The sequence below is a fragment of the Argentina anserina genome, chromosome 1 (genome assembly GCF_933775445.1).
Source record: "Argentina anserina chromosome 1, drPotAnse1.1, whole genome shotgun sequence".
Taxonomy (NCBI): domain Eukaryota; kingdom Viridiplantae; phylum Streptophyta; class Magnoliopsida; order Rosales; family Rosaceae; genus Argentina; species Argentina anserina.
The window spans coordinates 5680561-5704107 of record NC_065872.1 but is presented as its reverse complement, the minus strand read 5'-3'; the positions used below and the strand labels follow the sequence as shown (position 1 = coordinate 5704107).

The 23547-nt window shown below is 42.0% G+C and overlaps 4 protein-coding genes across 4 annotated transcripts; 1 reads left to right on the top strand and 3 right to left on the bottom strand.

Annotated features, from left to right (window-relative positions):
- Positions 1–10165: 10165 nt before the first annotated feature.
- LOC126787850 (histone H1) lies at positions 10166–11111 on the bottom strand. The gene is made up of 2 exons (XM_050513764.1): positions 10885–11111; positions 10166–10786 (listed from the first exon to the last, which is right to left on the bottom strand). The coding sequence occupies exons 1-2, from the start codon at positions 11065–11067 to the stop codon at positions 10358–10360; spliced, it is 612 nt and encodes a 203-aa protein (XP_050369721.1). The 5' UTR covers positions 11068–11111; the 3' UTR covers positions 10166–10357.
- A 727-nt stretch (positions 11112–11838) lies between these two features.
- Positions 11839–18388, bottom strand: LOC126789608 (uncharacterized). The gene is made up of 11 exons (XM_050515827.1): positions 18149–18388; positions 16500–17899; positions 16342–16431; positions 15714–16178; positions 15387–15498; positions 15108–15257; positions 14490–15025; positions 14317–14410; positions 14178–14230; positions 14012–14095; positions 11839–13882 (listed from the first exon to the last, which is right to left on the bottom strand). The coding sequence occupies exons 1-10, from the start codon at positions 18351–18353 to the stop codon at positions 14027–14029; spliced, it is 3174 nt and encodes a 1057-aa protein (XP_050371784.1). The 5' UTR covers positions 18354–18388; the 3' UTR covers positions 11839–13882; positions 14012–14026.
- A 167-nt stretch (positions 18389–18555) lies between these two features.
- Positions 18556–20706, top strand: LOC126782127 (uncharacterized). Its single transcript, XM_050507303.1, has 6 exons — positions 18556–18683; positions 18762–18848; positions 18944–19028; positions 19273–19361; positions 20165–20276; positions 20400–20706. The coding sequence occupies exons 1-6, from the start codon at positions 18648–18650 to the stop codon at positions 20618–20620; spliced, it is 630 nt and encodes a 209-aa protein (XP_050363260.1). The 5' UTR covers positions 18556–18647; the 3' UTR covers positions 20621–20706.
- Positions 20707–21035: 329 nt separating this feature from the next.
- On the bottom strand, positions 21036–22349 carry LOC126782119 (GDP-mannose 4,6 dehydratase 1). The gene has a single exon (XM_050507289.1). It carries the CDS (start codon positions 22304–22306, stop codon positions 21203–21205), a length of 1104 nt encoding a protein of 367 aa, XP_050363246.1. The 5' UTR covers positions 22307–22349; the 3' UTR covers positions 21036–21202.
- Between the last annotated feature and the right edge of the window lie 1198 nt (positions 22350–23547).

The window sequence follows — 23547 nt, the reverse complement described above, 5'->3', positions numbered from 1 at the left end:
TCACAACCGAGCGACAGAATAAAAGTCGATAATTTCGTTCGGAAACTTAACGTTTTTCTTAATAATCGTTCCAAAAACGTTTCCGTTTTTCGTTTCAAAGTATCGCAACCATCACATTCATTTTTTATCAAACTTCACCACTTAACAGAATTTAAATTGAACCAAATATTATTTTAAAATTTAGGGTTATTACAATCTACCCCCCTTAAAGAAATTTCGTCCCGAAATTCAAGCTCACTCAACAAACAACTGTGGATATTGGGTCATCATGTCTGACTCTAGCTCCCAAGATTTATCACCCTCATCATGGTGACTCCACAGCACCTTGACTAGCTCAACTTCTCTCCTCCGAAGCTTCTTTGTGGATCTATCCAGGATACGAACCGGTTCGACAACAAAAGTGGCATTTTCCTTCACTTCAATGGTGCTATGATCGATCACATGTGACTCATCTAGTACATACTTCCTCAGCATGGAAATGTGGAAGACATTGTGAACGCCCGACATGCTAGTAGGCAAGGCTAGCCGATATGTTAGTTCGCCCACCTTCTCAAGTATCTCAAAGGACCCAACATACCTCGGTGCCAACTTTCCTTTCTTGCCAAATCTCACCACACCCCTCATAGGTGAAACTTTCAAGAACACATGATCGCCGATCTCAAATTCCACGTGTCTCCTCTTCAAGTCCGCATAGCTCTTCTGTCTGCTCTGAGCGGTCCGAATTATATCCCGAATGATCGAGATCTTCTCCGTGGTTTCCTGAACTACCTCTGGACCCATCAGTGCCTCATCACCAACTTCGGCCCAACAGATCAGAGATCGACATGGTCTACCATAAAGTGCCTCATACGGTGCCATGCCAATGCTAGAATGGTAGCTGTTGTTGTAGGCAAACTCAATCAATCTCAAATGATCTTCCCAGCTACCCTTGAAATCCAGCACACAAGCTCTCAACATGTCTTCCATCAGCTGATTCACCCTTTCCGTCTGTCCATCAGTCTGAGGGTGAAAAGCTGTACTCATATCCAAGGTGGTGCCCATCGCCTTCTGCAAACCACCCCAGAACTTCGAAGTGAAACGTGCATCTCGATCAGAAACAATAGAAACTGGGGCACCATGAAGTCTCACTACCTCATCCACATATAGTTTCCCAAGCACGTCCACTGAGTACTTCATCGACACTGGGAGAAAATGAGCCGACTTCGTCAACCGATCGACAATCACCCATATGGCATCGTGACCCTTCTTTGATCTAGGCAATCCGGTCATAAAATCCATAGATATCTGCTCCCACTTCCAAAGAGGAATAGTTAATGGTTTCAACATGCCAGCTGGTCGTTGATGTTCTGCTTTCACTTGTTGACATGTAAGGCACTTCGATACAAACTCCGCTACATCCTTCTTCATACCGTTCCACCAGAATTGCCTGCAAAGGTCCTTGTACATCTTGTTGTTCCCTGGATGAACGGTATAACGTGAACGATGTGCCGTACGGAGGACCTCATCCCGAAGATCATCACAATCTGGGACACACAATCTTGCCCCAAACCTCAACCCTCCATCGGGTCCAACTCTCCACTCATAAGGGCACTCATCAAGCGTATCAACTACAAGATCTGCCAACTTAGCTTGTGAGAGTCTATCCTGCGCCTGACCCTGTATGATCCTCGTGATCAATGTGGGTTGCACTGTGACACTACCAAGAAAGACCCTTGGTTCTCCTTCCGATGGTACCAAATCGAACTCTGATGCAGATTCTAGCATGAACCATTCCTGGACCATAAGTGAAGCTACCACGCCTATCGGTTTCCTGCTCAAGGCATCGGCACCACATTTGCCTTCCCCGGGTGGTACTCTAATGTGAAGTCATAGTCCTTGAGGAGTTCCATCCATCTCCTCTGCCTCATGTTCAGCTCCTTCTGAGAAAACAAGTACTTCAAACTCTTATGATCTGAAAAGAGTTGAAACTTCTCTCCATACAAGTAATGTCTCCAAATCTTCAGGGCAAACACAACTGCCGCAAGCTCTAGGTCGTGTGTCGGAAAATTCTTCTCATGAATCTTCAACTGTCTCGAGCCATAAGCGACCACTCCTCCATGCTGCATCAACACACAACCCAAACCTTGGAGCGAAGCATCACTGTAAATGACATAGCCACCACCACTAGAAGGAATCGTCAATACTGGAGCTGTGGTCAGTCTAGTCTTTAGTTTGCTGAATGCTTCCTCACATGCATCCGTCCACACGAACGGAGTATCTTTCTTGGTCAACTTGGTCAATGAAGATGCAATACTAGAAAACCCCTCGATAAACCTCCTGTAGTATCCTGCCAAACCGAGGAAACTACGTATCTCTGTAGGGTTCTTTGGACGACTCCAATTCTTTACTGCCTCTACCTTTGACGGGTCCACTAGTACTCCATCTTTTGAGACAACATGACCAAGGAATTTGACCTCTTCTTTCCAGAACTCACACTTCTCTAGCTTGGCATACAGTCTCGCCTCCTTCAAGGTCTGCAACACTGTTCTCAGATGCACCACATGTTCTTCTTGTGTCTTGGAGTATATCAGAATGTCATCCACAAACACCACAACAAACTCATCCAAGTACGGGCTAAATACTTGGTTCATCAAACTCATAAAGACAGCTGGTGCATTCGTTAGACCAAATGGCATGACGACAAACTCATAATGTCCATACCGGGTCCTGAAGGCTGTCTTCGATATATCTTCTTCCTTCACTCTGAGTTGATGATAACCGGATCTTAAATCAATCTTAGAGAACACCGTAGCACCTTTGAGTTGATCGAACAAGTCATCAATCCTAGGTAAGGGATACCTATTCTTGATGGTCACCTTGTTCAGCTCTCTGTAGTCCACACATAACCGCAGAGAACCATCTTTCTTCTTTACGAACAAAACAGGTGCTCCCCAAGGTGAAACACTAGGTCTAATGAACCTTTGGTCTAATAGCTCATCGATCTACACCTTCAACTCCTTAAGTTCATTCTGCCCCATTCTATATGGCGCCTTTGACACAGGTACCGTACCGGGTACTACATCAATGCAGAAATCTACCACTCTTCGAGGAGGTAGCCCCGGTATCTCTTGGAACACTTCACTAAACTCAGATACTACCACAATGTCTGCGATAGATACTTTCTGATCCACTGACTCCACATGTGCCAAAACTCCTGATCTCATGGCGTTATCCGACTTGAGACAACGATAACGAAACACTGGCTCTCCGGGTCTATGAAAGGACACCACCATGTCAAAACAATCAATCACAGCATGCTGTGGTCTCAACCAATCAATCCCCAAGATCACATCATAAGTGTGGTCCGGAATCACAATCAACGAAGCAGAGAACTCTCTACTTCCAATCAAAATAGGACAAGCTTTGCAGATTGTCTCTAACTCAAGTGACACTCCAAGGGGTGAAGTGACACATAAGGCGTCCCCAAGAGGTGTAGGAATCAATCCTAACATCTCTACTACCGAACTAGCAATGAATGAATGCGATGCTCCCGTATCGAACAGTACTCTAGCAAGGTAGTCAAAAAGTGATAATGTACCTTCCACCCCTGTGTCTCGCTGACCCACTGCGAACACTCTAGCTTGGCCCGCTGGTAGCTGTCTCTGCGGCCGTTCCTGTCTAACCGGAAGTGGTCGAGTACAATCTCGAGCTATGTGTCCCACATGCCCGCACCGGTGGCAGCCTGCTCTCTTCGGCTTCGGAAAAGCTGAGGCGTAATGTCCCATCTCGTTGCAGCCATAACACCTCACTACTGCTAATGGTCTGACTGGCGCCGCCCTATTAGCTAGGGGTGGTGCCCTTGTCGGGGCCTGATAGTGGGGTCTTGGCCTCTTCCATGACCTATCCTTCGGCCCTGAGTGCTCGCTGCCTGTATAGACTGCCTTGCCTTTCCCCTGTGCATCTTTGTTCCCCACATCACCTGCTTGAGTCTTCTCTGCTTGCTCCAAACTCATAGCACTCTCAAATATCTGCTCCCGTGAAGTCAGGCAAAGGACTGATATCATGGTCTTCTACTCTTGTTTCAGCCCACGTAGATACTTCTGAGCCAAAGAGGTCGCACTCATAGGCCTGACATATCGGTACAGCTGCGAAAATCGAGCATCATACTCTCTAACGGTCATGTCTCCCTGTACCAGTGCCAGAAACTCAAGCTCCATGTTCGGCTGTACGGAGGCTGGAAAGTACTTCTCTCGGAAAAGGGCAGTGAAACCCTCCCATGGGAATGTAGCCACATCCACTGTTTGTCGCATGCTCTTCCACCAGTCTAGAGCATCATCTCTCAGAAAGAAAGTAGCTATCTTTCTCTTCTCAATCGATGTGCACTCTATCATATCAAAATATGTCTCCATGCCCTCGATCCAATGGTCAGCTACCATATGATCTAGTCCACCATGAAAAGTAGGCGCTGACAGTGCACTGATATCCTTGATCAGCTTCAACACTCGTCCATCATCTCTAACCATAGCAGCAGGCTCAACCTGCTCTTCCTGTGGAGCAGCCTCCTCATAAAGGTTCTCCACGTTGCGGACTCGGCCTGTGGTCCTACCTCGACCTCGGCCTCTCGCCCGTCCTCGGCCCTTATCAGCGTTCATCACCTTCAAACAACGAAACACTTAGTCAATACTTGTGAAATCTCGAATTCAACTAAAACAGATTCAATAGGTATTAACATGAAATTTCAGGATAAGATGAATCATCGAAGTATCATCACGATACTTCTCAGAGGACCAAACCATTAGGTATGGCTCCTAAAACACTCTCGTGTACCCGACGACATATCAATACCGAGGAGCATGTGATGGGTGCCCGCCTGCAGTCGGATCATCGCTCCCGGATGATATTGATAATCGCCAAATACGCAACTAGGCTCTGATACCAACTGTAACGACCCCAAAATTTCGAGCTTAAAAACTCAAAATTCTAAAGTCGTTAAACACAAAATAATCTCAAATAAATCGAAATCATTTAACGTGCACAGCGGATCATCTCTGAGTTCCAATTACAACTCAGTCAAACCGATTATTACAAACCAAATTTATAATTTGACATTACAATATGATGGAAAATGTAATAATCCTCACAAACTCTCACAAAGCTTACAAATAAATTCACTCAAATTCTCACACAAATCCACGCCAGAAATCTCACCAGGAACAGGATACGAACGACTTCGAATCTCCGGAGTCGTCACTCAATCTCCGCTAATCAGTACCTGCGGAATTATCCCCTACACCATTGAATTGGTGCACCGGGATTGTAAACACAAACCCGGTAAGCTTATAGCTCGTATGAGTAAAATGACAATACAATTCGCATATCAATCTATACGAAAAATCACAATCAACAATATAAATGCCCTCATGAGTCAATGGACGGCCCATCTGGTTGTCCCAAAGAAATATGAAATAAAACGCCTATGAGAAATTAAGTAACCCTTCTGGTTACCTAAATGCATTTATAATACGGGTACCAAGAACGCTGGTACACATCTGTTACCCCTCTCGTAATACACCGCTGATATTGGATAGCCACCCGCTACCCAACATCCAAACAATCTGAGTACCCATGAGCAGATAACCACCCGTTACCTCACATGCAGTACTACGCTGATATTGGGTAACCACCCGCTACCCAACATCCAAAACAATCTGAGTACTCATGAGTAGATAACCACCCGTTACCTCACATGAAGTACTATGGCTGACAGACTAGAGCTCTAACTGTATCGTAACTTTCGCCCGGCCAAGGCTAGGTTCCGACTTGCCACACATGTACAATAATCTCACATCATATTGTACTAAATCACGTCCAAAGACAAATTAACTTTTCAACAAACTCAATGTTAAACTCACGTACAATAATCACACATCATATTGTACGTTTCAAAATTATGCTCGATATAATCGCAATAAAACTCATAACAGTATATTATATAGAAAACTATATATATTCGTACTTATTTACCATTTATACAATACATATATATAGTTTACTATATCCTATACATGTCATATTTCACAAACACATGCTCAATACACAATTTCTCGTCATTGAAATGACCTTTTCTAATGAATTAATAACAGTACATAACATAATGAACTATATATATATATATACTTATTACCATTTATACAGTATATATGTAGTCCACTATGTTGTATACATTTTCGTAATTCATTATTAAATACCCTTGCAAAATATTGAATCACCGCGAGGGTAGATTCGTAAATACGTGAGATTTTACTCACCTTATCGACTCGAGCGTAATTCCACAATTCCTGATGATAATTCCTTTCCTCGATTTAATGATCACCTTGAAAAGATAAGAAAAGAATTTAGAATCGTTTCGTAAACCTTTAAATGCCGAAACAGTAATAATCGGTTACTGTTCAGCAATTTTCGGTTTTACGAAATTACTGTTCAGTGTTACTGTTCACTGTTACTATTAATACGTATTTCTGTACGTATAAATATTAATACGTATTTCTGTACGTATAAATATTATATACGTATTTCTGTACGTATAAATATTATATACGTATTTTCTGTACCTATAGATATTAATACGTATTTCTGTACGTATAAATATTATATACGTATTTCTGTACGTATAAATATTAATACGTATTTTGTACGTATACGTACTATTTAAATGTAAATACAATCTCAGTAAATAAAATTTACTAATCATCTTTTACAAATTACTTTTTACATTTACTGAAAGTAATTGATATTTACATTTACCGAAGGTAAAATTTAATTACATTTACCGTAGTAAATAAAATTTACATTTACATTTAAGTAAATTACCAAAATACCCCTATCGGAAAACACTGTCACACCGCCGCACGTGGCGGCGCGTGGGGTACACGCGCCGAGCCCAAAACCGGCGCGTGTGATGTCGCCACCACCCCAAACCCCTCCTCCTTTCTCCCCTCTTCCTTCCTCCGATCCTAGGCAGCCCCTACGCCACCCCACACCTCCACACGCGCCGCCTAAGGCGGCGGTATCCCTAACTCTCCTCCTCCTCCGATCCTCCATCAATCCACCTCCGATTCAAACCAAATTCACAACAACAATCAACACAACCAAATAAAATCAAGCCCTCACCTAATCGATGGTGGTGAGCTCGCTTCTAGCTCGGTGGTGGCTGAGAAGCTCGGCGCGGCGATTTGCTTGGCGACGTCGGGCGTCCTCACGGCGGCGAGGCTCGAGCTGGCGAGCTGAAGAGTGATTGCAGGGGTCCTTGCGGTGTCGAAGAGATGGGCGGTGTGTGTGTCACAGCAGCCTAGGGAAGCAGATCGCACGGAGGCGATTTCTGAGGTGAAGGAGAGTGAGTTTCGGGTGAGAGGGAGAGGAAGAAAGTGAATCGGTGAGAGGGAGAAGGAGAAGGAGAAGTGAATCAGTGAGTGGGAGAGGGAGTGAGTGATCAGTGAGAGGGAGAGACTCGGGGAGAGCACGATAGGTGAGAGAGAGAACCGAGAGAGAGAGATGATGGAGGCGGAGGGAAGGGAAAGAAGAATGGGTTTCCAATTATGGGAACCCTAGCTGAAAATTTCCTTTTATACCCCTCCTCTAAAATCGGAAACTAACTTCCGTCGTCAATAACTTTTACATACGACGTCCGTTTCGAATGCGTCACATACTCACGGACTCGTATCGATGAGCCCTACAACTTTCATGAAGGAAGTTTTCGCAACCGAGCGACGGAATAAAAGTCGATCATTTCGTTCGGAAACGTAACGTTTTTCTTAATAATTGTTCCAAAAACGTTTCCGTTTTTCGTTTCAAAGTATTGCAACCATCACATTCGTTTTTTTATCAAACTTCACCACTTAACAGAATTTAAATTGAACCAAATATTATTTTAAAATTTAGGGTTATTACAGGTGCCCAGAGTAATGTGGAGCTGCATGGCTAACTTTTTGCATATTTTTGTCATCAGAAAAGATGTTGAACGAGTATACAACTATTAGTATCACATTGTCTGTCACATTAGCTATCACAATACCTGTCACAGCAAAAAGTTAGTGTGACATGTAGTGTGATAGATAGTGTGACAAGTAGTGTGATAACTATTATGATAGGCAGTGTAATACATCACATTAATGTCGATATTTGGATTATATGAGTTGATTTAAGAAGTTCAAGATCACATAATAATAAACAAAAGTACGTTATTTCTAGTCATTCTTCTTCTTCTAGTCACAACAGTCACATAAAATGATGTGACATGAGGTGTGACAGAAAGTGTGACAGTGGCAGTGGTTGTGATAGGTAGTGTGACAGTGGGTAGTGGGACAGTGTGATAGGGTTGTGACAAGTAGTGTGATACAGGTTGTGACAGGGGGTTGTGAGTTATGACAGGTGTTGTGACATGTAGTGTGATATTGGTTGTGACAGAGGTTGTGACAGGGGGTGTGATAGTGGTTGTGATAGGTAGTGTGATAGAAGTTGTGACAGAGGTTGTGACAGGTAGTGTGACATGGGTTGTGATAGGTAGTGTGACAGGTAGTGTGATATGAGTTGTGACAGAGGCAATGTGTGTGACAGTTAGTGTAATAGGTAGTGTGATATTGGTTGTGATAGTGGGTGTGATAGGAGTTGTGACAGAGGTTGTGATAGGTAGTGTGACAGGTAATGTGACAGGGGTAATGTGTGTGACAGTGGTTGTGACAGTGAGTGTGATAGTTAGTGTAGGTAGTGTGATAGTGGTTGTGACAGGTAGTGTAACAAAGGTTGTGACAGGGGTTGTGATAGGTAGTGTGACATGAGTTGTGACATGTGCAATGTGTGTGACAGTGGTTGTGACAGCAGATGTGACAGTGGTTGTGACAGCAGATGTGACAGTGGGTGTGACAGTTAGTGTAATATGTAGTGTGATAGTGGTTGTGACAAAGGTTGTGACAGTAGGTGTGACAGCTTCTGTGACAGTGGGTGTGATAGCGGTTGTGACATGAGGTGTGACAGTTAGTGTAAGAGGTAGTGTGACATGTGCAATGTGTGTGACAGTGGTTGTGACAGCAGATGTGACAGTGGTTGTGACAGCAGATGTGACAGTGGGTGTGACAGTTAGTGTAATATGTAGTGTGATAGTGGTTGTGACATGTAGTGTGACAAAGGTTGTGACAGCTTCTGTGACAGCTTCTGTGACAGTGGGTGTGATAGCGGTTGTGACATGAGGTGTGACAGTTAGTGTAAGAGGTAGTGTGACAGTGGTTGTGATAGTGTATGTGACAGTGATTGTGACAGTAGGTGTGACATGCCGAGAGGAAATGTGGAAATATGCGAAATTTTGTTAAAATTCAAATGAGATTGAGATCGGTATAAATATGCTCAGAATGAAGAGAAGAGCTAGAATTAAGGAACTTTGAGCTTCGGTTTTGACGGAATTGTTTGGAGCACTGCCATTGATGGCGGCAACCCTTTGTGATGGTTGTTGCACCTTGTACGGTTGGTCGATTCGGAGTGGATAGTATATCAAATGAAAAAGGAAAGCGAGATATTTCTAACGGTACCACTTTCATCAAAATCTATCGTCAGACGAAAATTTTAGCTGAAATAAAAAATAAAGTGACAAATGGTAAAACAATATATAAAATATTTTAAAATCGATTTTTTTAAATTTTATTGATTTTTTTAATTTCTATTTAAATATAATAATATTTTTATAATTAATTCATAAATATGTACAAATCTATAATTTACCATTCAAAATAACCTCAGATGCCATATGAGTATGAGTAAGGTCTCGAGTGAGTCAAGTCCTTACCGTATTACAATACTACAGCATCACATGTAATAAACCATAGTAACCATTAATGGATAAAGGAGATTCTTATTGTTTGCCACCCCCTGCTGTACTTTATTTTGTGCCACACCATGAATGCCCCTTTAGATTATCTATCCACTCCTCCAAAAGACTAATCAAATTTAGAGTGCAACTGTGCAAGCCAGCAAGTACTTGGCTAGTTATATCAACTTACAAGCATATGATCAATTTGAAGTTGCAGGCATCAAATATGCATAAACTTCAGGCTAAACTCGTCTGAATTTTTTAGGCTCACGTTCATCAGCAAGTAAAGATGAAAGAACTAAAATCCAAATCCCAAAACACAAATGCACGAATAGAAAAAGTCTGTTTCATTCCATCATAAACCCAAAAGCTACCATATTAAAGACCCCGTGCAATTCATAACCTAAACATTCATCACATTCCCAAAACAGAAACAGAGCAACAGTCCTAAAACACCAGAACCATTAATTAACCTTCTTCAACTTATTACCACTAGACTTATATACAACTTCCCGACACGCCTCAAGCAGCAGCCTTCTTGGGTTTCTTAGCAGTCGGGCTCTTTATCGATTTGGGCTGCTTCGGCCTTGTTGCGCTCGATTTCTTGTTCTTCTTCGCCGGCTTATTCTTCTTCGGAGTAGCAGTTGCCTTAACAGCCTTGGTCCTAGGCTTGGTCATGGTCTTCTTCTTCTTCTCCTCTTCCTTGGGCTTAGAAGATCGAGTTGTTCTTCTGACAGTGCTTTGGTCCTTCTTCCCTGCCACAGACAACTTGTAAGAGGCCTTGACCTTGATCAGCTTCCCTCTCGCCTCCGAGTTCTTGAGTTGCAGAGCCAGAGTCTTCTTGAAATTTTCCGGAAGCACCGCTTTGTGCTTCTCCTCCATGTACTTGGCTATGGCGTATGGGCTCGAGCCACTCTTCTCGTTCAGAGCCAACAGTGCCTCCTTGATCATCTACACAAAATTCACAATCACATAATAAGTAACCACAACAACAACAATAAAGAAACATAAACCCTTAATTAAACTAAGCAAAAGTTCAATGCAAGTACCTGAAAATAAGGAGGGTGGGCAGCAGTTTTGGGTTTGGCTTTGGCTTTGGTCTGTCTGGGCTTCTTCTCTTTCAGATCTCCGAGCTTTTTCCCCCTCACCGGCTTCTCTTCAGCCTTGATGGGTTCCTCCGTCGCCGGCGGGGCCTCGACGGCTGGAGCTTGGACTTCTTCGGTGGCAGACATCGCTTAATCAGAACAAACAACGACGGTTTTTCTGAGAGCAGACACTTCATAGAACACCGATAGGAAACGGACCTATCTATATTTATATGGCGGGAGCGATCCGCGGCAAAGCAACGGAGGGATCTGATTGGTCGTGTTGGGGGTCGCTGCTTGTCGCAGTGGCAGGATAACGATCGTACACGTGGACAGAAGGTTCTGGGCTTTTGGTTTTTCTCTAGGGTCTGTGTTTTCTTGTGAATTTTTAAGGGTGATTTTCTGAGGGTATGATTTGTGTTTTGAAGTGAAATTTTTAGGGGATTGAAGAAGAGAAAGAGAAGGTTGTAATGTGAGTTGAAGGAGCAAAAATGGTTGGGATTTGAAGGTTGTGTTGAGGCAGGAAATAGTAACAGTTTGTTTACCAGGAGAGGAGAATGTCATGGTATGGTTTGTTATTGGGATTACTATATCGGATCTCTTATATTCGTTCTTATCCACTTCTGCCATACAGTGTGCGCTCCAATTTACGGATTAATACCAGCAAATGTTCTGTATCATGATGATCCACTAAGCATCAAATAAAACGCAGAAGGGTTCAAGTTCGTTTTCTTGTCTCCTGCAATTAAAATGCTGGTTATTTGGCAAAAAAAAAAAGGCAGGTAGCCACGATACAGACACCATAACGAAGAATATAAAGCACCCGCCTGATCCATATTCATTCTTTCCACGTTTTAGTTAAAATCCTTACGGAATGAAATTCTGCAAGATATAACAGATGCAAAAGGGAGTTTAATAAATAGGAACTGTGATTTCACTTCTCTTTATTTATGAAATATGATTCCCGAGAGTCCGAGACGCTTGCACCAAACCGTTCAAGTAAAGAGAGATGGAGTGATAGGACCCCTGGGGCTCATCAACCAGTATTCTTATATTCCATTCGACCTATACAAGTATTCAACTATTTTTCTAAGCTAATGAGTTAATGACAATAAATATAGCATACAGATCTTATTCAACATACAAATTTGTTTGCAAAACGCAGTTTTCATTCGGGACAAAAATGCAGAAATGAATGGAATAATTAAAAGAAAATTCACTGCGGCCAAGAGTGGAGAGGAACAAGTCTACTTGGAAAAACATCATCTGACGTCCAAGTTTCCTGCACACGATCTTCAGGACTACCACAAATTTAACCTCCAAATCAAAAAAAAAAATGCGGCAGTAATTATACCAAAGAGTAAGCTTTGGAAGTTACATACAATTGCACTGTTCTATTTGGCTCAAAAATAAAAAGGGAAGTTTTAACTTTTAAGAACTTTCACTTTTATGCTACCTCCAAACCAGAAGATTCATATATACACATTAGCTGCTGCACCGCATATAACATTAACTATGTTCACAGCAAGATATGTGGTCATATTTCCCTAAAAAGGATTCCTTATGTCTCAATGGCTGTTACCAAAAGGATACATTTAGATGATGCATCTATCGATAGGCATGCAATAAGAACAGATTAGAAGTGGGATGGATAACAAGAGGTCTAATTTGCAAATCACAAGTATCCCCAAGGCCATCAAACACCAAATTATAAAAAGCATTCAAATTGTTAAACCTACGAGGATAGCCATGTAACACCACGGTTCTGACCCTAAAATATCACAGAAGTAAATGGCCAGCATTTGCCGAACTATAATAGTACCAGAAAGTCTAAAGTCCTACTGAAATCCACCTAGAACATTATTGCAAAAATACAAACCCAAACCACAAACATTGACCTTCAATTATGAACCCAATCTAGCATGTTTAGGATCCTATCCTCACTTGCTTTAAAATTAAAATAAAAATAAAACCTACAACAGGCAAACATCGTCCAAAACATGCTTAGAACTAGAGATCGCTTAGTGAAACCCCAACAAACATGTTGTACTTTACTATTCCCAAGTTTCCATCCATAGCTCAAGGACAACAACAATAGTTCTAAATGACCTTCAAAAGAAGCCACCTATACTTTTCACCTGGAAACAATTGATCCGATCTAAACCACATAAACTGGTGCTACAGAAAAAATACCTCCGGGATTTTCCACAATTCCAACTATATATGTAAATGTGATTAATTGGACACCATATGACCTGATCCATCAGTTATGCTAATCGCAAATGAGCATTGAACAAAATTCATTTGCACAATTCTTTTCCAACTGGTGGCTGCTCCCTTCCCTCAGAAAAATATGAACAAAAACTCTAGTAGACATCTAGCGTAACAGTTCCATGCAACATGGAAAGCCTTTAACATGATTTATTATCTCCTTGGTGTCAAGTACTATAACTCCATGATAAGCTAAAATTTCTGGTGCCCAATCTAAACTGAAAGTTTAATCTCCATGTTTCAATCTGCAGGATTAATCTTAACTCTTGTATCCCCAAGAAAAGTTAACATCCTAAATCACAAATCTTTTACTTCCAATAACCAAACTTCATTCCTTAAAACGACAAAATTAACCATGATCATACAAGCATCTTAATTTCAGAAGAACAGTCATAACAAAGTTCTTCGAGCTATCCAGGCCTAGGCTTAAGGGGAAATCTCTCTAAACCTCCATCACAAATTACTACTATTTTCTAAGTATAACCACTGCCTAAGGTCCTAAACTACAAACATCAAACTTGGGAAATCCCCCTACCCAAATTTTCTTAAACAACAACTATTAGGTAAAGAAGATAAAAATAAGAGGAAAAGCAAGATAAGGCAAGAGAGTAAAAAATAAATATGCAACGTCTTTCTAGCAGCAAGCCACTTGGCCGTCCTTGAACAGTGCGTCCTAAAGATTCATGTCCACCTGATCACAAATTCACAATAAACTAGGACAATCAGATCCTTCATGTTTGTAATACACAATGACAAGTTATAACTTGTTTTTTTTTTTTGGTCCAAAGTTATAACTTGATATCGCAACAATTTGTATTACCAATAGTTATCGAGGTTAATAGTAGCGCCTTCTACCATATGATTGATTGGGCCCATGGTAAGATGAATGTGGACCATAATGAGACTGCAAAATGAAACTGAAGATCAAATAATCATGACGGCAACATAGAATGAAAATCAGCAGCTCATAGGCATTAACAGCTTACTTCAGGACCATAAAATTCATGAGGGTATGGTCTTGTGCCAGCTCCATAAGTATCTATAAGATGAAGCCAGTTACGTGAGTAATTAGCAAATTCAGTAGCTATATGGGCTTGCCTTGGAGTGAGAGCAAAATATGCATACCACTGTAATGGTTACCGTGAAATGAAGCTGTTGGGTCATTATAATTCAATCGTGGCCGCTGTCTACTAGGCTCCAAATAAACAGGATCATGCTCCTAAAGATAACACAATCCATATTTAATGGAGTGACATAAAAGGGAATAGCACAACCAAAAGCATTATAGAAAAGCTTACTCTCATATGAAATGGGCGCTTCATGCCTTGTGTTCTATCACATTCATCATGAAAAGAAGGTCCTTCAAAGTGGCTGCCCATGTGAGGCCCGTCAAAGTGACCCCGCATGTGAGGCCCATCAAAGTGACCCCGCATGTGTGGCCTATCAACGTGACCTCTCGTCTGAGGGCCATTTAAGTGATGCCTTGCTTGTGGCTCATCAAATTGATCCCTCATATGTGGCCCATCAAAGTGACCCCTCAAATGTGGCCCATCAAAGTGGCCCCTAGTATATGGCCCATCAACGTGACCCCTCGTATGTGGCCCATCAAAATGACCACTCCTGTGTGGACCATCAAAGTGACTGCTCCTGTGTGGCCCATCAAAGTGTCCTTGTGGAGTATTAGGATGTCTCCTAGAAGGAGCAGGCATACCATGACCTCTATCAGGGGCAACATGCGAAGATCTATCAACATAGGGTCTTGGTGATGGGGAAGCAACTCCATAACCTCCACCATATGTAAATTGGCCACCTCTGAACAAGCCCCTTCTGCCATCTGAAGTTGCAATACAGAATGAGCACAACATATATGAATGGTGAGATGAAAACTAGAAAACATAATAATATACACAATTAACCTCGTCCAGAAAACTCCTTATATTGATTAACATAGTCATGTTCATTGAAACCCATCCTGCCAGATTGACCACGTCCACCATCATAAAGATGTCTGTCATGATGCGAATTTGCATGATTGAATGAGTGTCCACTGCGACCAAAATCCCTACCTACAACCAACAGAGTTAAAAGAAGAGATAATGATGAAAATTTACACTAAATTTGAAATGAAGAATTATAAAAATATTAATAAAATAAAAACATCATTTATAAAAAATAATAAGGAAAACGAACTCTACCAAATCTTGAACCGCTGCTGCCAGCAAAGCCAATTCGAAATCCACCACATATTCCACCCTTCACAGCTTGTGTTTTAGGCAAAGGATTCGAAAGTCTTGCTTTCACTTTTATCTGAAGTTGGATCCACAACATAAGTGTTTGATACTTCGGATAGACTTGAGATTATGTAAATGCGAGTGCTATTATTTTCAGTGAATGACACACAAAAATCTGGTGAATATTGGCCATTGATTTAAGAAACATAATAATTTAGTAATTATTAAGTAATGTGCCAGATACTTCATTGTTTGTCTTGAAAGGGATCGACCATGAAAACAGAAACATACCTTTATATTTCCATCATCCAGTGGTGTATTGTTAATAACATTAACACATGCCACAGCAGACTCATGGCTAGAGAAATCAACAAATCCAAAATCTTTTCGCTTGGCTGTAGACATGTTTCGGGCCAAAACAACACGTAATATTTCTCCATAGCATTTAAGTTGCTCTCTAATTTGTTTCTCATCCCAATGAGGTGGAAGCCCGTCCACAAATATTGACTTCACTTGGGCCATGACCTCAGGGTCAGGCTCACATAGAGGTTCCGCAAAGCCCACTTTGGCAGTCCTTTCAGGGTGGCCAAATATAACATCAGGCTGCTGAATCCTCTTGTATGCAACCATAGCATCACCATGACAGGAGAACTCAACAAATGCAAAGCCTCGGCTCAACCCTTCACGTTGAATATCTGGGACAAGGTTTATGTTCTCAACGCCTTCAACCTCATAATCCTTTAGTTTTTGTTTTATCTGTCATCCGAAATTATCAAGAGTAAACAATCCTGTAAAGAATAGTAGAATTCTAACAAATTTTAAAGATATTTATTTTGGTTTACATCAAAATTTATAACCTTTAAGTGATTTGTGTATTCAGGGAATTTAGAATCATGAATGAAAATGATTGGTCACTTACAGCTTCCTTTGTCCACGAATTGCAAATGTTACCTACGAACAACGTGGTATTGTCCTCACTGGGTGCTGTCCCACATTGTTTCCCTCGAATCTGAAAATTCATGATTAGAATGAAGCATATGAAAAAAAAACAGGGAAAGACAAAAGTAAGATCCATACAGCAGGATTTTTCATTTCCAACAAAGCACGCCTTGCATGCTCCTTATCTTTGAACTCCACATATGCATAACCCTTATTCTTATTTGTTGAAGGATTCTTCTGTAACCTGACCCCAACTATCCCGCCAATCCTCTCAAAGACCCTTCTCACATCATCCGCCTCAACATCCGGATCAAGACCATCAATAAATATCTCCAGCTCTTTCTTTGTCTTGCGCTCCTTTGTGATGGCGCTCAACTGCTTGCGTTCATCCTCCAATGCCACAGTTTCTTCTTCATGATCTTCTGCATCATCTCCTGGAAGTTCCTCCTCTCCATGTTCCTCAAGATCAATTTTCTCACCATACTCCTCCATTTCCTCATCAACATCATACATCTCTTTTACAAGATCAGTATCTTCTCCTTGTAACCTCACTTTGTCATTTTGTACCTTGTTAGCAGGCTCAGAATAGGTCTCCTCATCAATATCAGTACCTTTAGACTCTTCGGCCTGTTCAGCTTTCAATTCCACTCTTTCTCCAACATCGCAGGCCAGTCTACTTTCTGAAGACTGTGTAACTACCTCAGCTACAGATTGTTCTATCTCAATAGGATCCTCTTCAGCACAAAGTGGCTCATACTCTGAGTTCCTTGCCACAACCTCAAGTACAGACTGTCTTAAATCACATGGCGCATCATTTTCTGAAGTCTTTGCAACATCGTCAATTATGGATGTTTCTATCACAACAGGATTTTCTTCATCACAGGGAGGTTCATTCTCTGAAGACCTTGCAACCTCCTCAACTAGAGATTCTTCTCTCTCAACATGATCCTCTCCATCACCGGGCGGCACACTCTCCGGAGACTTTGCAACCTCCTCAACTACAGGTTCTTCTTTCTCTACAGAATTATCTTCATCACAGGGCGGCAGACTCTCTGAAGACTTTGCGACCTCCTCAACACCAGATTCTTCTAATTCAACATACACCACTTCATCACAGGACCGCACACTATCAGAAGACTGTGCAACCTCTTCAACTACAAATTCTTCCACCATAATAGGATCCTTTTCATCCTTACTAGGATCCAGTTCTACTCCTATCACGCCTTTTTCATCAGCTGCAGAAACTTCAACATTCTCCACGGCTGGCGCTTCTGCCGCTACAACTCTTTCTTCCATCCCTGCAGGCTCTCCATCAGACTCGGCCACAACCTCCTCCTCAGTCAACTCCACATCCTTGATATCTACCTTTTTCTTCTTACTCGATGGTCTCCCTTTCACTTTTGCAGGCTGTGTTAGTGATGAAACATACACCGATGATGTCGGTGTCTTCGCTCTCGCAGAAGTCCTTCTCCCTACTGATGCAGTTGCCGCACCAGTGCCTGGTGTCGCCTTACCACTACCAGCCGACTCTTCCTCGGCTAGTAATTCAAACACAAGTCAATCACTACACTAACACTTCCATCCATAAACTCAAGCAGCTATTGAATTAGACTAAAACTAATTGCTAATATTATGCTTAATTTTCCAGCTTATTCATCTCTAAGCTACTGATTTTCAGAGCAACAAACTCAATTTGCAGTTAAATAATAATCCTAACTAAGTCAATTGACCTAATAATTTGAAGTTTATAATGAGATAAGCAACGAGTGAATCAGTTTAATCCGTACCTGAAGATTGACGGCGCTTGGAAGCAGCGACGGGAGTAGTTTCAGTCTTCTTGACCTGATTCGCTACTCTGGCCGAAGTCCGCTTCGTCTCGACGGTTTTAGGAGTCTCTACTGACGGCGTTGCTTTCGAGGCGGATTTTCTCGCCGGCGGCGTTTTCCTCGCGGTCGGCGACGGTTTAGGAACGCCGGCATTGCGAGTCTTCATGTTGATTATACGCAGTATATGAAAGTTACTAGTCTAACGAATAAGGTTGGGGTTTAGGTACTTGAAGCAAGGTCACCGGGGTGAGTGGCGGACCACGGTGGAGTTTGGACGCAAATGATTGGAAAACTGCTGTGTCGTTTACTTATATAGGAGTCTGAGGCAAAGACGACACGACGTCGTTTTGATATAAAGTAAGAGCCCAAAATAACCAACCTCATTCGCGCCGGTTCTAATTACACTTGTGGCAGCAGCGCCATTGAAACGCTGCGTTTTGATCGTTAGCACCGCCAAACTATGGGTGCCGCAGAATCCTCATTCTCGAGCTCACAGGTAGCCCAGCTAGACCTCTCTAATCAACTCCAGTATTATTTTTCGCCTGATTTAATTGACTAGTGTAAAATCTTGCAGAGCCGGCCGGCGGATGAAATCACCACCGTGTCGGAGCGATCGGAGGTGGCCGATCCGATATTAGAGAGGCTCAGATCCCTAAGAATTGTGAGTTTGTATTTTACAGCATTTCAAATTAGGATTAATTTGGATGGAAAAGTTAGTTAGGGTTTGGATTGATGATAGGAAATTGTTGATTGCAGTCGACGCCGTTATTGACCTCACCACCTAGTGAGGGGAGCTTGACTGACATTTTAGTAAGGAAGCCTTCGTCTTCTTCAGCTCCCAGTAAGCTTGAGCTTGACTATTTTATGGCTATGGTTTTGTTTATCTTCCTAATTTCCTGCAATGAAAAAGTAGTATTGAGCTACTGAGGATCGCCGCAGTATAATGTATGAAATTTTTACTGACTAACAGTTTGAGTCTTCAGTAATTTCAATTTTAGAGTTCTAAGCAAAGAGTGACAGAGGTTGGAATTGGACTAGGTATTGTGGCTGATTATTCATTAGTCTGTGCGGAATTGTCTATATAGGTATTGTGGATCCGAAAGTGCTGTTGGAACTCTTTGCGATGTACCGCGAGTGGCAGGAGGAGAATGTCAAAAAGCTGAGCCAACAACAGGTTTGTTGCAGCTATATGCATTGATGAATTGATGCCTATTTAGTTTTTAGTTTGGACATATAAAAGATGTTGCAGAGCTTCAGTGTGTCTTTGACCTGTTAAGGGTAGTTCATGTAGATTGAAGGTCCAGGGAGCAAATTGATAGATTTTCATAATGGAAAATGTCAAAATTGGGGTTCTGTAATCACAGTGTGATGAATCATGGAATTGAAAGTATTACAGTGATCTTTGGAGTGATCTTCTAGCTTTTAGTTTTGTTGACGAGCTGATTTCTTTTACCATCACGACACTCTAGTGACCTGGTGCACTTGCAGATTAATCAGATTCATAGCTATTTATGATTGGTATTTCATCCTAATTGCTTTGGTTGTCTTAGATTTCTATCTAAATGCTCTAGGTAATAGAAACTGAAAGCAAGGGGATCATGGTTGAGTGACTTGAGTCTGAGATCAGTTACACAATTCTACCGTGTTAGACAGCTTTAAAAAAGAAGATGTTTGAATGAAACTTAAGCTCAAGCTCTTCCTCCTCAATATTATGATATGGCTAGCTGGTCCTCTGCACAAGTTCTCTTCCAACTGTGTATTCATATGTCATTGCTCAAAATATGACGGCATTGTTGATTTCCCATCTCTTGGCAATCAAAATTTTACGAATTTAGTTGATTTCTCTTTTTGTTGGACAACCTATTTTGCATATACATTAAGATTTGAGAAAGCTTGGTAGCGTATTGGGATGATTTGCTTCTCCTGCCCGCCCTTCTCTCCACGAGAACTATTGTGATTTGATGATAATTGTGGCAGGAAGAGATAGAGAATAAGATTGAAATTGCAGACGCATTGGCTGTTAAACTTCAGCAGCGATTTAATTATTCAGTGACAGCCATGAAGACATCCTCACAACATTTATCTGGAGGTAATTGATCATATCAGATGTGCTTGCCTACGACCTTTTGCTTTGACAGATATTGATGGACCTACTGTGTTGATAAATGAGTTGTACAGAAGACTTTAACCTTTTCATTGCAACATGGCACAGTTTATTCATTGCAGGTAGAGCTTGGGGAACTTAAAGGAAGGTTGACGGAGGTTATTAGCAACTGTGATGCAGTGTGCAAGAGAATCACGGAGGAGGGACCGGAATCTCTTCGGTCATCTGTTGAGCCGTTAGTTATCTGCACAAAACACCTAGAACAGCAAGCTACCTCGTCTGATTTGCCAACCCTAAGTCTACCTTCTGCCGAAACCAAGTTAGACTGATCCTGTTTTTATTTAATTCTCGTACAGATACTTTGTAGAGATTCTGATTATAGTGACATCAGGAATTATACGAAACTATATTCATTGTTGATTACCAAGTACCAACTAAGTATCTTCAAGAAAATGAGTGAGCGTTTGAGTGTGAAAGTGTTTGCTGTTGTCTTTCTCACTTCTGTAAGACAGAGTAGGACACAAGACAGCCCGCCACGATTTTGTGCTTTTTCTTGTCCTTATTCTTCCCTCTTTCAAATAAGCTAGTAAGAAACATCCATTCATAAGATCCACGTGAAATGAAAAAATCCCAATCACCGACACAAAAATGAAAGAACCAAATTATTGTATAATGAAAGGGATCTCGATCCCATCGTATCCCAGTGAGCTGCACTATCCATAACATGAACTGAAATTAACAACAATTAGACAGTAGAAACTGCTGAAATAGAATGAATGAGCTTACAGAAAAATCAAACAACCTTTCAGGAGAACAAACGAACTGTGAATTACTGGAACTCTAGAAACCATCAAACTAACCCACATTATAACTTATATGATCCAAAAATCGGAGAACCAAATCGCGGAAACTCATGGTTGTTGCTGGGCATCCATGTATCCAGCATCAACAAGAACCTTTTCCCTCTTGGCCAACTCAACATCTTCATCCACCATCATCTTCACCAGCTCCTTAAACTCAACCTTTGGCTTCCACCCGAGAATCTTCTTCGCCTTGCTCGCATCCCCTTTCAGATTATCCACCTCCGACGGCCTCAAGTACCTCTTGTCGAGCACAACATGATCCTTCCAGTTCATCCCCACATACCCAAATGCCACCTCCAGAAACTCCTCCACCGTATGCGACTCCTCGGTGGCGACAACGTAGTCATCAGGCTTCTCCTGCTGCAGCATCATCCACATTGCCTCCACATAGTCCCCTGCAAACCCCCAGTCCCTCGAGGCATTCAAATTCCCCAAGAACAGCTTGCTCTGCAGCCCGATTTTGATCCGGCCCACGGCCCGAGTGATCTTCCGGGTCACGAAATTCTCTCCCCTTCTAGGGGATTCATGATTGAACAGAATACCGTTACAGGCGTAGAGCCCGTAGGCCTCGCGGTAGTTCACGGTGTACCAATGCGCGGCGCATTTCGAGGCGGCGTACGGGGATCGGGGGTGGAACGGCGTCGTTTCGGACTGGGGAGGCGGGGTGGCGCCGAACATCTCGGAGGAGCCGGCCTGGTAGTATTTCACGTTCTTTCTGCCGGTGGCGTCGACGTGGTTGCGGACGGCCTCGAGGAGGCGGAGGGCGCCGGTGGCGACGACGTCGGCGGTGTAGTCGGGGATCTCGAAGGAGACGGCGACGTGGGACTGGGCGGCGAGGTTGTAGATCTCGTCGGGGGCGATGGTGTCGAGCCAGCGGCGGAGGGAGGAGGCGTCGGTGAGGTCGGCGTAGTGGAGCTTCATGCGGGCCTTGTGGGCGTTGTGGGGGTCGATGTAGATGTGGTTGATCCGCTGGGTGTTGAAGTTGGAGGAGCGGCGGATCAGGCCGTGGACGTCGTAGTCTTTGTTGAGGAGAAACTCCGTCAGGTAGGAACCGTCCTGGCCGGTGATCCCGGTGATCAGGGCCACCTTGCGACGCTCCTCGCTGTTGGATCCAGATCCGGATCTGGCGCTGGTGTCGTTCTCGGACGCCATTGTTGTTTAGTCTGATGGAAAATGGAGGACTGACTTCGCTGGGTTTTTAGTTTCTTCGCGATAAATGATGGGGTGGGTTTTAAGGACGGATCGGGTCAGAGAGCCACTGTGTTTGGACAGTGACGCCCTTTTAGCGGTAAAATTGGGGGCCAATAGGAGGATGGCACGTCGGATGTGTGGATGGTCACTAGAGGACCCTGCTAAATTTGTAGAGAGGAATTTATGGCTGGATTGGTTGGTATACCAGTCTTAATTTTCCAATACCATATACCAACCAATATATATTTGGTATGAAAAATCCACAATTTATACCAACCAATAACGTTGGTATACCAATTAAGTGGTACGGTTGGTACTCGGTTGGTACGGTTGGTAATGGGCTTGTACCAACATATTTAAGGCCCAAAAATTTTAAGGCCCAACCCAAATAAATAATAATAAATAAGTGAAATAACAATAGAATTCCAAAGTCTTATATAACTTCAACCAAATTACCAAATACAAAGTCATAAATAGAAAGTCAAAGTCCAAATAGTCAAACTGTTAAAGTACTTATGAATTCTCAAAACAATTGAAAAAATAAATGATAGGTTTAAATGCGATATATGTTGACATATTGTAAACAGTGATGGTGCTACTGATATGTCTAAGCATTTGTACTTGGGAATTCGATTGAATCGATTCATTCATAATTAAATAAAGAAATTGAAGACGAGAAAAATGGTGTACTTGAGAAAGAAACTCAGAGAGACTAGATTAAGGTTAGTAGATATATATGGTTTGGATTTATTTTTCAATAAATCTACAATTGAAATTTAAAGATATATATTTTTTTTTAATTAAATAATTTAATATAATATAAGTTGGTAGGTACGATATACCATGGTATATGGAAAATCTATACCACCTACCTACCGTATTTTTAATATTGGTACGGTATACTGTACCATATACCATGTATCAAGTATTTGGTATACCAACATATTTGGTACGGTTGGTATACAAATTGGTTGGAATGGTTTTCTATACCATTGCCACCCCTAGAGGAATTATCAATATTAAGTTGTTTACCAAACAATGCCAAATTTGTTACCAGAATTGTCACCCCCTGTTGAATATGTTAGTCCTTTACAAATATTTTGTTTGTGCTTATTTTGCTATTGTAGCAATTGAGAGTGGACTCTTGTTGGCAGCTAGATTATGCAATATAATGTTTAGGGCTAGTTTGGTAGTGCTTTAAC